Consider the following 16,936-nt stretch of genomic DNA (forward strand, 5'->3'; position numbering starts at 1 on the left):
TCTAGATCCTCTATGAGGCCGTGGAGAGATTCTAATTGTAATTTTAAAAGGAAACATGAATCATCAGCTTACATTGATTGACACCTTAGTTTTTAAACCACGGATTTCTAATCCCTTAATATTATTGTTTGATCTAATCTTAACAGCTAACATTTCAATGGCAACAAATAGATATGCCGATAGATTGTATTGGGTAGAGTTATCTGAAAAAGATTGGGGGCATTGCCACTTGCCCATTACTTAACAAACACTGTTTGCAGAGAGAGATAAAAACTGCCAGGAAATGTTGTTGAAGTTATCAATCAGTAACCCACACACACATCAGCTAAATCATAAAAAACAGTTATTGGTGGGCAAGAATAATGGCTCAAACATCTATTTGGTCAAAGTTAAGTAGAAACAGAAATGTTACATCTATCAGAAACATACTTAGCCTATTGTTTTTCATTAGAGTTTCTCAGTTGAACTCCTTCACACATTCATTTAATTTATCTAGCCACAGGTTTCCCAAGTTCTCGTTTTTTTACGATACCCACATGCCATCTTAAGCACTGACATGCATAGGTATAGACTTAACAGCAATAAATATAGAATTACACACAGTTAAGAGGAGTCTCATTAATTAGGTGGCAGAAGTAGGATTTAAGGGGAGTCTTGTAATCTCGCTGTCCTGGGAATTCCCAATTCTGCTAAGAACAAATAGAGGGAGGGAGGGTGAGCGTGTTGTCTGGCACCCGTCCCAATGTGGAGGGTCAAGAACAGTTACGGTCAGGAAAATGCAACGATAAAAGCTTGAGCCTGGGTGAAGCAATTTAATTTGGATTTGAATCAGACTCACAATGAAGCGGGTCGAACTGGTGTTGCTGGCCGCTGTGGCTCTATCTCTCCCTATGCTCTCCAATGGTGAAGTGCTGTGAGTACATCATAAATAAGATAGTTTAATAACGTGGTACAACATTTGGTCCCACAATTGTAAAGGCAATACATCAGCCATCATTCCAAGAATTGTCATGGTAAACGTATCATAGAAACATTGATAAGTAGTACTTCTAAAAATGGTAGTAGTAATAGCTAGGTTTCCATCCAATTGGCGACATTGCGGATTTGTTGCGGATAAAATTGACTAGTTGTGGATAAATATCTGCGTGTAATGACGTAGTGCATTACAATTACGATAATAATAACAACAATAATGACTTAGTGCATTACACACAGAGGTTCAATGTGTTTCTATCGCATTTTCAATTTGCGTTAAATAGCAAATGTGCCTACCCTGGTCTTGGCAAATGCGCTCTCGCCAACCGCTCGCAGATACAGTGACTTAGTGCATTACACACAGAGGTTCAATGTGTTTCTATCGCATTTTCAATTTGCGTTAAATAGCAAATGTGCCTACCCTGGTCTTGGCAAATGCGCTCTCGCCAACCGCTCGCAGATACAGTGCGGGTAGGCTAGTCTAGTTGATGCGATTATTATGTATAAGAGCGAGAGAGAATATTTGTATTTGTCAAACGGCAGTCAAGCATCGATCATCATATCACCAGAATAAGACCCTCAATATTTATTGGAAAGAAGCATCAAGATCACTGTGCACTTTTAGTTACGGTCAGGAAAATGCAACGATAACCTCACCCTGTGAGGTTTATCATATATTCATAATTTAATCTGTAGCCTAATAAACCGAATGGTTTACCAGATCGTAGGGGGAGGACCACACACCATATCACCGCGTGACTCACAAATGTAGCTCGATATGATGGTTATTATATCAATATTTGTGCATAAAGGACTTTCCACAGCAATTAATTTTACAGACACAAAAAGATGACATGTCAAACAAACAAATTATCTGTCTGCATTTATAAAATTGTACCGAAATGTATAGTTTCCATCGCAACTGTCGTGATTTATTTTTTTAGACGATGATTTTTACACTGTGGATGATACGTGGCTAGCGCCATACAATTTATTGTTTACCATTTGTAATCTGTGGTTTGGTTCTCTTTAAACAACCTCAACAAACATCAGCTTACTTTTAGCCACCGTCTCGACCTCTGCTGTCTCCACCTCTGAATGCTCCGCTATGAAAAGACAATTGACATTTAGAATACTAGGGGGTAACTAGCCCCTCCTAAGAACAATGTCTAATGTTGACAACAAAAAAGCTACCTTTGAAAAAAAATTGAAGGTCATGCTTAGGCGAATAAACTATAAAGGGAAATAAATGGGTACAGTTTACATTTAAACTCCATGTAATACGTTTCATTTGAAAATGATTTAGTAAGTAATAATTAAAAGCTATGTCTAGTTTTAATTATTTACATAAAATATGTGGTGGGGTGGGGGGGGGGGTGTTGCACATGTCACTATTAATATCCACAGTATGAGGAGTTTTATTGTAAAGTGACTTTTTAATTCACCTGCACATGAATTTACTTTGTTCTTTCTTTGTTGTTTTTTTTTCCATACAATCCATTATTGTCACGTTCGATGTATGGAGTAGACCAAGGCCCAGCGTAAGATAAATACATACTTCTTTAATGAAAACGAAGAAACACAAGACAAACTTACAAAACAATACACCGAACGTGATGCTATATAATATAAGTGCAGACACATAGGCAATAACCCACGAAATACACAAGTGCCTAAATATGGTTCCCAATCAGAGACAACGATAAAGGTGGGTGCTGTCGCCGGATGCTCTGGACTGGGTACTGTCGCCGGACGCTCTGGACTGCCGAGGCGCACTATAGGCCTGGTGCATGGTGCCCGCACTGGTGGTACCAGGCTGGGGACACGCACCTCAGGGCGAGTGCGAGGAGCAGGGAGTACTCGACCCTGGAGACGCACTGGAGGCCTGGTGCATGGTACCGACATTGGTGGTACCGGGCTGAGGACACGCACCTCGGGGCGAGTGCAGGGAGGAGGAACAGGGCGTACAGGGCTCTGGAGACGCACAGGAAGCCTGGTGTGTGGTATTGGCACTGGTGTTACTGGGCTGGGGACAAGCACCTCAGGGCGAGTGCGGGGAGCAGGCACAGGACATACTGGGCTGTGGAGGCGCACTGGAGGTCTGGAGTGTAGAGCTGACACAACCCGTCCTGGCTGGATGGTTATACTTGCCCTGCAAATGCAGGGCACTGGCACAGGACGCTCAGAGCTGTGCAGACTCACAGTACGCAGAGCCGGCGCAGGATATCCTGGTCCATGGAGGTATACTGGAGACCAGGAGCGCTGAGCGGGCACCCTCCTTCCTGGCTGGATGCCCATTCTAGCCCGGCCAATGCGAGGAGCTGGAATAGAGCGCACCGGGCTAGAAATGCGCACTGGAGACACACGTGCCTGACCAGTAACACGCTCCCTACGGTAAGCACGAGGAGTTGGCTCAGGTCTCCTACATGACTCAACCAATCTCCTCGTGTGCCCCTTCCCCAAAAAAATATTGGGGCTTTCGGGCTTCCGTGCTAGTCGTCTCTTCATATATCGTCGCCGTTCCTCCTGTGCTATCTCCACCTGCTTCCATGGCAGGGTCTTGTCCCCTGCCATTACCTCCTCCCAGGTCCAGGATGTCCTCCACTCCTCTTTCTCCCAAGTCCACGATGTCCACTCCTCTTTTTCACGCTGCTTGGTCCTTATATATGGTGGGTTATTCTGTCACGTTCGATGTATGGAGGAGACCAAGGCGCAGAGTAAGATGAATACATACTTCTTTAATGAAGACAGAGAAACACTAAACAAACTTACAAAACAATAAACCGAACGTGACGCTATATAATACACTGCTCAAAAAATAAAGGGAACACTAAAATAACACATCCTAGATCTGAACGAATGAAATATTCTTATTAAATACTTTATTTCTTTACATAGACATTTACATTACATTTAAGTCATTTAGCAGACGCTCTTATCCAGAGCGACTTACAAATTGGTGCATTCACCTTATGACATCCAGTAGAACAGTCACTTTACAATAGTGCATCTAAATCTTAAAGGGGGGTGAGAAGGATTACTTATCCTATCCTAGATATTCCTTAAAGAGGTGGGGTTTCAGGTGTCTCCGGAAGGTGGTGATTGACTCCGCTGTCCTGGCGTCGTGAGGGAGTTTGTTCCACCATTGGGGGCCAGAGCAGCGAACAGTTTTGACTGGGCTGAGCGGGATCTGTACTTCCTCAGTGGTAGGGAGGCGAGCAGGCCAGAGGTGGATGAACGCAGTGCCCTTGTTTGGGTGTAGGGCCTGATCAGAGCCTGGAGGTACTGAGGTGCCGTTCCCCTCACAGCTCCGTAGGCAAGCACCATGGTCTTGTAGCGGATGCGAGCTTCAACTGGAAGCCAGTGGAGAGAGCGGAGGAGCGGGGTGACGTGAGAGAACTTGGGAAGGTTGAACACCAGACGGGCTGCGGCGTTCTGGATGAGTTGTAGGGGTTTAATGGCACAGGCAGGGAGCCCAGCCAACAGCGAGTTGCAGTAATCCAGACGGGAGATGAAAAGTGCCTGGATTAGGACCTGCGCCGCTTCCTGTGTGAGGCAGGGTCGTACTCTGCGGATGTTGTAGAGCATGAACCAACAGGAACGGGCCACATAGTTGAATGTGCCGACAACAAAACCACACACAAATTATCAATGGAATTCAGATGTATCAACCCATGGAGGTCTGGATTTGGAGTCACACTCAAAATTAAAGTGGAAAACCACACTACAGGCTGATTCAACTTTGAGGTAATATATATATGTATATATATATATATGCCATTTAGCAGACGCTTTTATCCAAAGCGACTTACAGTCATGTGTGCATACATTCTACGTATGGGTGGTCCCGGGAATCGAACCCACTACCCTGGCGTTACAAGCGCCATGCTCTACCAACTGAGCTACAGAAGGACCGAAGGTAATGTCCTTAAAACAAGTCAAAATGAGGCTCAGTAGTGTTTGTGGCCTCCACGTGCCTGTATGACCTCCCTACAACGCCTGGGCATGCTCCTGATGAGGTGGCAGATGGTCTCCTGAGGGATCTCCTCCCAGACCTGGACTAAAGCATCCGCCAACTCCTGGACAGTCTGTGGTGCAACGTGGCGGATTGAGCGAGACATAATGTCCCAGATGTGCTCAATTGGATTCAGGTCTGGGGAACAGGCGGGCCAGTCCATAGCATCAATGCCTTCCTCTTGCAGGAACTGCTGACACACTCCAGCCACATGATGTCTAGCATTGTCTTGCATTAGGAGGCACCCAGGGCCAACCGCACCAGCATATGGTCTCTCAAGGGATCTGAGGATCTCATCTCGGTACCTAATGGCAGTCAGGCTACCTCTGGCGAGCACATGGAGGGCTGTGCGGCCCCCCAAAGAAATGCCACCCCACACCATGACTGACCCACCGCCAAACCGGTCATGCTGGAGGATGTTGCAGGCAGCAGAACGTTCTCCTCGGCGTCTCCAGACTCTGTCACGTCTGTCACATGTGCTCAGTGTGAACCTGCTTTCATCTGTGAAGAGCACAGGGCGCCAGTGGCGAATTTGCCAATCTTGGTGTTCTCTGGCAAATGCCAAACATCCTGCACGGTGTTGGGCTGTAAGCACAACCCCCACCTGTGGATGTCGGGCCCTCATACCACCCTCATGGAGTCTGTTTCTGACCGTTTGAGCAGACACATGCACATTTGTGGCCTGCTGGAGGTCATTTTGCAGGGCTCTGGCAGTGCTCCTCCTGCTCCTCCTTGCACAAAGGCGGAGGTAGCGGTCCTGCTGCTGGGTTGTTCCCTCCTACGGCCTCCTCCATGTCTCCTGATGTACTGGCCTGTCTCCTGGTAGCGCCTCCATGCTCTGGACACTACGCTGAAAGACACAGCAAACCTTCTTGCCACTTGTGTCATCCTGGATTTGCTGCACTACCTGAGCCACTTGTGTGGGCTGTAGACTCCATCTCATGCTACCACTAGAGTGAAAGCACCGCCAGCATTCAAAAGTTCCCAAAACATCAGCCAAGAAGCATTGGAACTGAGAAGTGGTCACCCCCTGCAGAACCACTCCTTTATTGGGGGTGTCTTGCTAATTTCCACCTGTTGTCTATTCCATTTGCACAACAGCATGTGAAATGTATTGTCAATCAGTGTTGCTTCTTAAGTGGACAGTTTGATTTCACAGAAGTGTGATTGACTTGGAGTACATTGTGTTGTTTAAGTGTTCCCTTTATTTTTTTGAGCAGTGTATAAGTGCAGACACAAGCAACTAATACATAGACAATAACACACAAAATACCCAAGGAATATGGCTGCCTAAATATGGTTCCCAATCAGAGACAACGATAAACAGCTGCCTCTAATTGAGAACCAATCTAGGCAACCATAGACATACATAACACCTAGATTAGTTAACACCCATAGACATACAAAACCCCTAGACAGGAACAAAAACACATACATCACCCATGTCACACCCTGACCTAACCAAAAATAATAAAGAAAACAAAAGATATTAAGGTCAGGGCGTGACAATTATGTACAATTGCACTGAATATTATTTGAATAATGCAAGATTTTAAATCCCAGCAGTCAATAAAATTACATTTAGGAGCAAAAGGTTTTCAACAGTTGTTTTTAATAAATCCTGTTAGGGCTAGGCAGAATACTGCCCCCTTTGGATGAATTGTGTGCCCATAGTAAACTGAAAACAAATCTGTCCAAAATTGCTAATATATGCATATAATAATTATTATTGGATAGAAAACACTCTACAGCTTCTAAAACAGTTTGAATTGTGTCTGTAAGTATAGCAGAACTCACAGGGCAGGCAATCTCCCAAACTATTTTTGGAGTACTGAAAGTTGGGGCAACTTTGACGTCTTCGCCCCCACCCTTCCCAACCAGCTATGGGTCTGGAGACACTTTCTATGTCTTCCACTAGATGTCCTCATTCAGTACAGTGTTTAATTTGGTAGGCAAAAGGTAGGCAAAAGAGTGAGTGTCGCCAGAAAATACATGGTGACTAGAGCGCGCTTTTGGAGCAGACCTTCCTTTGTTCCAGAATGCCTGAGAAGAAGCTAGATTTGAGAATTGTTTTGTACGTTTAGAACATCCTAAAGCTTGATTATGCACTTAGTTTGACCAGTTTAGTCAACATATAATATGTAATTTTGAAGTTTTGATGCGCAACTGTTCGGGACCAGAAGACATTTTGGATGCATTTCAGCTGGAACTCGTAGCATATGCTACTATAAAGGCACACGAAATGAAACCAAACGTTATATTAGGTTATATTCCTTCCACTACATTCTGATCGAAGACCATCAAAGGTAAGGGAATATTTATGTTGTAATTTTGTATTTCTGTTGACTCCAACATAGCGGAGAAATATTGCTTACGTCTGAGCGCCGTCTCAGATTATTACATAGTGAACTAATTCTGTAACGTTAAAAATAAATGTGGCACAGCAGTTGCATTAAGAAGCAGTGTATCTTTCTAACTATATGTAGAACATGTATATTTAGTCAAAGTTTATTATGTTTATTTCTGTTATCTGGTGGTGCTATCTATAATTTCTCCGGACATTTTTGTGCATTTTCTGAACATGGCGTCAATGTAAACTGAGATTTATGGATATAAATTGCATATTATTGAAAAAAACATAAATGTACTGTGTAACATGTCCTATTACTGTCATCTGATGAAGATTTTCAAAAGGTTAGTGAATTATTTTTCTTTTAATCCTGCGTTTGTGATTGCATCTTTTGTTCGACAAAATGGCTGTGTCTTTGGTGGTGGTTTGACATAAATATGTGCTATGTTTTCGCCGTAAAACATTTTAGAAATCTGACACGCTGGCTAGATGAACAAGGTGTTTATCTTTCATTTGAGCTATTGGACTTGTTAATGTGTGGAGGTTAAATATTTCTAAGAATATTTTTGCATTCTGTGCGCCACTGTTTCAGTTGAGCGGGGGGGTGGTACCCCTTGGGGAACCTGTACCGTTAACAGGTTCATTTTTTTATTTTATATATAATATTGGAATAGGAATATAACTAATAACATTAAATAACATTGGAATATAACATTTAATAACAATAACATTGGAATATAACATTTAATAACAATAACTTAACTAATTAACAAATCCATTCAGTGTAACATAGATATCTTATGCTCTGTTATTGCACAATTCTAATTTGTACATAAGCCTACTAGAACCTTGTTCAGGGGTAATACATTTCTAACACACAATGATGGTCTCTGCAGTTTACAGCATTTTGCTATACTTTATGAATGGCGTGAGAAATGGGAACTAAAAAATGATTATTATGCAGCTCCAAACACAGCATGTTTCTGCAGACAGATGCCCAATAAACACATATGCAGACAGATGCAAGTACACACACACTGATCAGATGTCAGTCATTCCATAACAAAAAGGTGTAGGCCGGGATTGAGTGCACTAGACAGTCAACAATATGCCTTTTAAAGGCATTTTCCCCAACATTCACTGAGATCACATTCATGGTAAATGCTGCTCATGTCAGCTCAACTGTAAATTACCTTTAAAGTCTGTTATTGTGTGCTGTGCTATGACGTGCCTTGAATTAAATCTCGGCCTTAGTCAAGTACAAATCACTCTTCCACCCTCCATATTTTTCATCTTCCTTTCTCCTCTCTTAACCATTGCAGGTATGTCATGTCTGCTCCCAACCCTCTACGGGTGGGTAGCATGGAGAGGGTCTTTGTTGAAGCTCAAGATTACTCAGGGGATGATTTCAATGTCAAAATCACGGTGAAGAACTTCCCTGCAAAAGATAAACAGCTCCCATCTACAAGTGTGTCCCTGAATTTAGTTAACAAATATCAGGCACTTATTGACATTAACGTAAGTCTTTATATATGTTTCCTTACAGAAATTACATGTACAGTGGCTTCAGAAAGTATTCACACCCCTTGCCCTTTTCCACATTTTGTTGTGCTACAGAGTGAATTAAAATTGATAATATTTAGATTTTTGTCACTGGCCTACACACAATACCCCATAATGTCAAAGTTTATTTTTTATGTTACAAATTCAAAACTGAAAAGCTGAAATGTCCTGAGTCAATAAGTATTCAATTCCTTTGTTATGGCTAGCCTATATAAGTTCAGGAGTAAACGTGCTTAACTACTCACATAATTCATTGTATGCACTCACTCAAACACAGATTCAACCACAAAGACCAATGAGGTTTTCCAATGCCTCGAAAAGAAGCAGACATTGAATGTCCCCTTGAGCATGGTGAAGTTACTACTTACACTTTGGATGGTCTATCAATACACCCAGTCACTAAAAGGATACAGGCGTCCTTCGTAACATAGTTGCCGAAGAGGAAGGAAACCGCTCAGTGATTTCACCAGGAGGCCAATGGTGACTTTAAAGAAGAGTTTAATGGCTGTGATAGGAGAAAACTGAGGATGCATCAACAACATTGTAGTTCATCCACAATACTAACCTAATTGACAGAGTGAAAGAAGAAAGCCTGGACAAAATAAAAAATATTCCAAAACATGCATCTTGTTTTCAACAAGGCACTAAAGTAAAACTGCAAAAAAATGTGGCATAGCAATCAAATCAAATGTAATTTTATTGGTCACATCCACATTTTTAGCAGATGTTATTGCAGACGTAGTGAAATGCTTGTGTTTATAGCTCCAGTGCAGTAATATAAAAAAATAACAACAATACACACCATGCACACAAATCTAAAAGTAAAATAATGGAATAAATAAATATAGATATTAGGACGTGCAATGTCGGAGGGGCATGGACTAAAATACAGTAGAATAGAATACAGTTTATACATATGAGATGAGAAAAGCAAAAATATGTAAATATTATTAAAGTGACTAGTGTTCCATTATTGAAGTGGCCAGTGATTTCAAGTCTATGTATATAGGGCGGCAGCCTCTAGTCTAAGGTGTACAAAGTGTTGTGTTTGGTGCAAGTCCAATACAACACTTTACCGGGTACCACTCCATATTTTCAATTATAGTGGTGGCTGCATCATGTTATGGGTATGCTTGTAATCATTAAGGACTGGGGAGTTTTTCAGGATAAAACCATTTATGGAATGGAGCTAAGCACAGGCAAAATCCTAGAGGAAAACATGGTTCAGCCTGCTTTCCACCAGACACTGGGAGACAAATTCACCTTTCAGCAGGAAAATAACCTGAAGCACAAGGCCAAATATACACTGGAGTTGAGTACAGTACCAGGAAGACAGTGAATGTTCCTGAGTGGCCGTTACAGTTTTGACTTAAATCTACTTGAAAATACTTGTCTAGCAATGATCAACAACCAATTTGACAGAGCTTGAAGAAATTTGAAAATTATAATGGGCAAATGTCGCACAATCCAGGTGTGGAAAGCTCTTAGAGACTTACCCAGAAAGATTTACAGCTGTAATCGTTGCCAAATGTGCTTCTGAAAAGTATTGACTCAAGATTGTGAATACTTGTGTAAATGAGATATTTCTGCATTTAATTTTCAATACATTTGCAAAAATGTCTAAAAACATTTTTTCAATTTGTCATAATGGGGTACTGTGTGTAGATGGGTGATGTTTTTTTTTAAAACTTTTTTTCTTCTCAAACTTGTCAGATCTTGGAGGGACCTGGCTTCTTTGATGAGGACTACACAGTGAACCAGTATGTGTACCTGCAAGCTGAGTTCCCAGGCCACCTTCTTGAAAAAGTAGTCCTGGTCTCCTTTCAAACCGGCTACATATTTGTACAAACGGACAAACCCATTTACACGCCAGAAAGTAAAGGTATGGCTGAGCCCACTGACCCAAAGCCTTTGAATTAGCATTGCTCAGCAATCACCTCTGCTCAGGGGCGGACTGGAACCAGAAATCGACTCTATTATTTCCAATGGACCGGACCATTTTTTAAACTTGAGGCCACCACCATGTTTTTTTCTTGGAGCCCCAAATATTAGCCAGATAAAAAAAACTAGTTACACAGAGTTACATGTGCAATAAACAAACATACAATCAATAATACAGTAGAAAAAATCTATATACAGCATGTGCAAATGAGGTATCTAGCTAGCTGGGAGATGAACATAGGGGTGATTGTGACCCAGAGTCAAAATCGTGTTGCTCTAATTTATCCACAGATAAAAGGGTGTTACACTATATAAACCTAACATCTTAAACTGCATTCTTAGTGTATTACAGAATATTTGCCTTAAACTCCGGTCTAGAGGCTGTATCAGATATCATCAATGTGGAAATTATGGTAAGTTGTCCTCATAAAAAATGAAACTGCATTGAGAATGCTTCCTTAGTCATGGTTGATGCATATGGCCAGATGACAAAATAGGTATTTTCTGGTATTACTAATGTTTACTACTGTCAATCTTGAGTAGCAACAGACCTGTGACCTGTCCATGTATTCTTTCACATATCATGTACAGTTAAAGTCGGAAGTTTACATACACCTTAGCCAAATACATTTAAACTCAGTTTTTCACAATTCCCTGTCTTAGGTCAGTTAGGATCACCACTTTATTTTAAGAATGTGAAATGTCCAAATAATAGTAGAGAGAATGAATCATTTCAGCTTTTATTTCTTTCATCACATTCCCAGTGGGTCAGAAGTTTACGTACACTCAATTAGTATTTGGTAGCATTGCCTTTAAATTGTTTAACTTGGGTCAAAGGTTTTGGGTAGCCTTCCACAATAAGTTGGGTGAATTTTGGCTCATTCCTCCTGACAGAGCTGGTGTAACTGAGTCAGGTTTATTGGCCTCCTTGCTCACACACGCTTTTTCAGTTCTGCCAACAAATTATCTATAGGATTGAAGTCAGGGCTTTGTGATGGTCACTCCAATACCTTGACTTTGTTGTCCTTAAGCCATTTTGCCACAACTTTGGAAGTATGCTTGGGGTCATTGTCCATTTGGAAGACCCATTTGCCACCAAGCTTTAACTTTCTGACTGAAGTCTTGAGACGTTGCTTCAATATGGGGAGGCAGCGTAGCCTAGTGGTTAGAGCGTTGGACTAGTAACCAAAAGATTGCAATATAGAATCCCTGAGCTGACAAGGAACATAAATCTGTCGTTCTGCCCCTGAACAACCCACTATTCCTCGGCCGTCATTAAAAATAAGAATTTGTTCTTAACTGACTTGCCTAGTAAAATAAATAAAAAATATGTCTACATAATTTTCCTACCTCTATTTTGTGACATTTTTTATTCTTTATATTTATATTTTACCTTTACTTAACTAGGCAAGTCAGTTAAGAACAAATTCTTATTTTCAATGACGGCCTAGGAACAGTGGGTTGGTCAGGGGCAGAACGACAGATATTTGCCATGTCTGCTCGGGGATTCAATCTTGCAACCTTTCGGTTACTAGTACAACACTCTAACCACTAGGCTAACCACTCTAACCACTAAGTGCACTGGTCTCTCCTGCAGCAAAGCACCCCGACTACATGATGCTGCCACCCCCGTGCTTCACGGTTGGGATGGTATTCTTCGATTTGCAGGCCTCCCCCTTTTTCCTCCAAACATAACGATGATCATTATGGCCAAACAGTTCTATTTTTGTTTCATCAGACCAGAGGACATTTCTCCAAAAAGTATGATCTTTGTCCCCATGTGCAGTTTCAAACCGTAGTCTGGCTTTTTTATGGTGGTTTTGGAGCAGTGGCTTCTTCCTTGCTGAGCGGCCTTTCAGGTTAAGTCGATATAGGACTCGTTTTACTGTGCATATAACAAAGCAATGTCTGTACCTGTTTCCTCCAGCAGCTTCACAAGGTCCTTTGCTGTTGTTCTGGGAATGATTTGCACTTTTTGCGATAAAGTACGTTCATCTCTCTGTGACAGAACGTGTCTTTTTTCTGAGCGGTATGACGGCTGCATGGTCCTAAGGTGTTTATACTTGCATACTATTGTTTGAACGTGGTACCTTCAGACATTTGGAAATTGCTCCCAAGGATGAACCAGACTTGTGGAGGTCTACAATTTCTTTCTGAGGTCTGATTTCTTTTGATTTTCTCATGATGTCAAGCAAAGAGGCACTGAGTTTGAAGGCAGGCCTTGAAATACATCCACAGGTACACCTCCAATTGACTCAAATTATGTCTACTTGCCTATCAGAAGCTTCTAAAGACATTACATAATTTTCTAGAATTTTCCAAGCTGTTTAAAGGTACAGTCAACTTAGTGTATGTAAACTTCTGACCCACTGGAATTGTGATACATTGAATTATAAGTTAAATTATCTGTAGTCTGTAAACATAGTCTGTAAAAATTACTTGAGTCATGCACAAAGTAGATGTCCTATCCGACTTGCCAAACCTATAGTTTGTTAACAAGAAATTTGTAGAGTGGTTGAAAAACGAGTTTTAATTACTCCAACCTTAGTGTATGTAAACTTCCGACTGTATATTGTTTACTTATAGAATCCTGATGGAATCACCTTAAAGCAGGACAATTACAAACCACAGAATGGAATAATATCTGGACACTTCCCTATCCCAGAGATCACCAGGTTTGTTTTTGTTATTCAATCATCCTAACACACTTATCAGGAAAACGTTTGCCTGTGAACTCTTCTGCTCTCATTCTCTCTTAATATAGAAATGGAAACTGGAAAGTGGTGTCCAACTTCAAGAATAACCCACATAAGAACTTCACTGCAGATTTTGAGGTGAAAGAATATGGTAAGAAGGGTTTTCATTTGGGTAGCCGTTTATTAAAGGACAATTCCGACACTTTCAACCTCATATTCATTGTCTCCGGAACCATACTGTACCAGTCTACATATGTGAAAATGGCACATTTCTATAATCTGTGGTTAACAAAACAAGATGTTTTAATGATCTCTAATGATGCCATTATGTAGAACATTTTAGTTTCTATATTTTTATTCAATAAAATCTAGAAATGTAACATTTTCAATTTTTAAAAAAGTGGTGGTGGAATTGTGTGGACAAGTGGCTTTTATACAGGTAACAAGTTGAAACAGGTGCAGTTAATACAGGTAATGAGTGGAGAACAGGAGGGATTCTTAAAGAAAACCTAACAGGTCTGTTGAGAGACGGAATTCTTACTGGTTGGTAGGTGATCAAATACTTATGTCATGCAATAAAATGCAAATTAATTACTTAACCTCTTGAGTCGACCCGGGACGCAAGTGTCCCATCTAGACATCTGGAAATGCAAATGCGCTACGCTAAATGCTAATAGCACTCGTTAAAACTCAAACGTTCATTAAAACACACATTCGGGGTACTGAATTAAAGCTACACTCGTTGTGAATCCAGCCAACAAGTCAGATTTTTTAAATGCTTTTTGGCGAAAGCATGAGAAGCTATTATCGGATAGCATGCAACACCCCTAAATACCCGCAGGGGACGTAAACAAAATAATGAACATCGTCAGCGCTACACAAAATGCAGAAATAAAATATAAAACATTCATTACCTTTGACCATCTTCTTTATTGGCACTCCTAGATGTCCCATAAACATCACTATTGGGTCTTTTTTTAAATTAAATCGGTCCATATATAGCCTAGATATCGATCTATGAAGACTGTGTGATCAAGGAAAAAAACATAGTTTTATAACGTAACGTCATTTTTTTAAATTAAAAAAGTCGACGATAAACTTTCACAAAACACTTCGAAATACTTTTGTAATGCAACTTTAGGTATTAGTAAACGTTAATAATCGATCAAATTGATCACGAGGCAATGTATATTCTATAGCTGTACGTCTTGAAATAATGTCCGGGTAAATCTCAACCAAAATATCCGGTCGGAGACCGGAAGAAATGGGCTGCCTCGTGTCCGTTTGACCAAGAAAATCATTCTAGGCAAATGACAAGACTGTTGACATCGTGTGGAAGCTGTAGGTATTGCAACCTCGGCTCCAGGTATTGTGGTTTCTATTCAACAATACGTTCAAGTGGCGCATTGATATATTTTCCCATTTTCAGTGATCAGATTTTCCTGCGCTTTTCGATGAAACGCACGTTCTGTTATAGTCACAGCCGTGATTTAACCAGTTTTGGAAACGTCTGAGTGTTTTCTATCCACACATACTAATCATATGCATATACTATATTCCTGGCATGAGTAGCAGGGCACTGAAATGTTGCGCGATTTTTAACAGAATGTTCCAAAAAGTAGGGGGTCGACTTAAGAAGTAAAAAATTATACAATGTGATTTTCTGGATTTTTGTTTTAGATTCCGTCTCACAAAGTTGAAGTGTACCTATGATACAAATTACAGACCTCTACATGCTTTGTAAGTAGGAAAACCTGCAAAAACGGCTGTGTATCAAGTACTTGTTCTCCCCACTGTACCTGCTGGAGCGCGTGCTAAGGGTGGGTGTTGTTATTGTGACCAGTGAGCTTAGATAAGGTGGAGCTTTACCAGCAAAGACTTATAGATGACCTGGAGCCAGTAGGTCTGGTGGCGAATATGTAGCGAGGGCCACCCGACGAGAGCATACAGGTCACAGTGGTGGGTGGTATATGGGGCTTAGGTGACAAAACAGATGGCACTGTGATAGACTGCATCCAGTTTGCTGATTAGAGTGTTGGAGGCTATTCTTTAAAAGACATTGCCGAAGTTGAGGATCGGTAGGATAGTCAGTTTTACGAGGGTATGTTTGGCAGCGTGAGTGAAGGAGGCATTTTTGCGAAATAGGATGCAAATTCTAGATTTCATTTTGGATTGGAGATGCTTAATGTGAGTCTGGAAGGAGAGTTTACAGTCTAGCCAGACACCTAGGTATTGTAGTTGGCCACATATTCTAAGCCAGAACCGTCCAGAGTAGTGATGCTAGTCGGGCGGGCAGGTGCGGGCAGCGATCGGTTGAAAAGCATGCATTTAGTTTTACTAGCGTTTAAGAGCAGTTGGAGGCCACGGAAGTGGAGTGTTGTATGGCATTGAAGCTCGTTTGGAGGTTTGTTATTAACACAGTGTCCAAAGAAGGGCCAGATGTATACAGAATGGTGTCGTCTGTGTAGAGGTGGATCAAGGAATCACCTGCAGCAACAGCGACGTCGTTGATTTATAGAGAGAAAAGAGTCGCCCGAGAATTGAACCCTGTGGTTTAGTACCTTGAGTGTGGCTGAGGTGCATCCGTGAACAGCTCGGAAACCGGATTGCACAGTGGAGAAAGTACGGTGGGATTCGAAATGATCAGTAATTTGTTGGTTAACTTGGCTTTCGAAGACTTTAGAAAAGCAGGGCAGGATAGATATAGGTCTGTAACAGTTTTGGTCTAGAGTGTCACCCCCTTTGAAGAAGGGGATGACTGAGGCAGCTTTACAATCTTTAGGAATCTTGGACGATACGAAAGGGAGGTTGAACAGACTAAAAATAAATTCGCTAATCTATGGATTTCACATGACTGGGAATGCAGATATGAATATGTTGGTCACAGATACCTTAAAAAGGTAGGGGTGTGGATTAGAAAATCGGTCAGTGTCTGGTGTGACCAACATTTGCCTGATGCAAATAGAGTTGATCAGGCTGTTGATCGTGACCTGTGGATTGTTGTCCCACTCCTCTTCAATGGCTGTGCGAAGTACCTGGATATTGGCGGGAACTAGAACACGATGTCATACACGTCGATCCAAAGCATTCCAAACGTGCTCAATGGGTGACATGTCTGGGGAATATGCAGGCCATGGAAGAACTGGCACATTTTCATCTTCCAGGAATTGTGTAAAGACACTTGTGACATGGGGCCGTGCATTATCATGCTGAAACATGAGCTGATGGCGGCGGATGAATGGCACAACAATGGGCCTCAGGATCTCGTCACGGTATCTCTGTGCATTTAAATTGCCATCGCTAAGATGCAATTGCGTTCGTTGTCCGTAGCTTATGTCTGCCCATACCATAACCCCACCGCCAACATGGGGCACTTTGCTCACAACGTTGACATCA

The 16,936-nt window shown here is 41.5% G+C and overlaps 1 protein-coding gene across 1 annotated transcript in view; it reads left to right on the top strand.

The window, feature by feature from the left end:
• The first annotated feature begins 752 nt into the window (after nucleotides 1–752).
• Nucleotides 753–16,936, top strand: part of LOC118389144 (complement C3-like) — a 56,948-nt gene continuing 40,764 nt past the window's right edge. Inside the window, 6 exon segments of the mRNA XM_035778935.2 lie at nucleotides 753–913; nucleotides 8,663–8,858; nucleotides 10,617–10,785; nucleotides 11,187–11,257; nucleotides 13,431–13,519; nucleotides 13,609–13,691. Coding sequence (XP_035634828.2) covers nucleotides 840–913; nucleotides 8,663–8,858; nucleotides 10,617–10,785; nucleotides 11,187–11,257; nucleotides 13,431–13,519; nucleotides 13,609–13,691 — 682 coding nt within the window. The 5' untranslated portion in view covers nucleotides 753–839.

Source organism: Oncorhynchus keta, chromosome 10 (genome assembly GCF_023373465.1).
Source record: "Oncorhynchus keta strain PuntledgeMale-10-30-2019 chromosome 10, Oket_V2, whole genome shotgun sequence".
In the NCBI taxonomy this organism is placed as follows: Eukaryota; Metazoa; Chordata; class Actinopteri; order Salmoniformes; family Salmonidae; genus Oncorhynchus; species Oncorhynchus keta.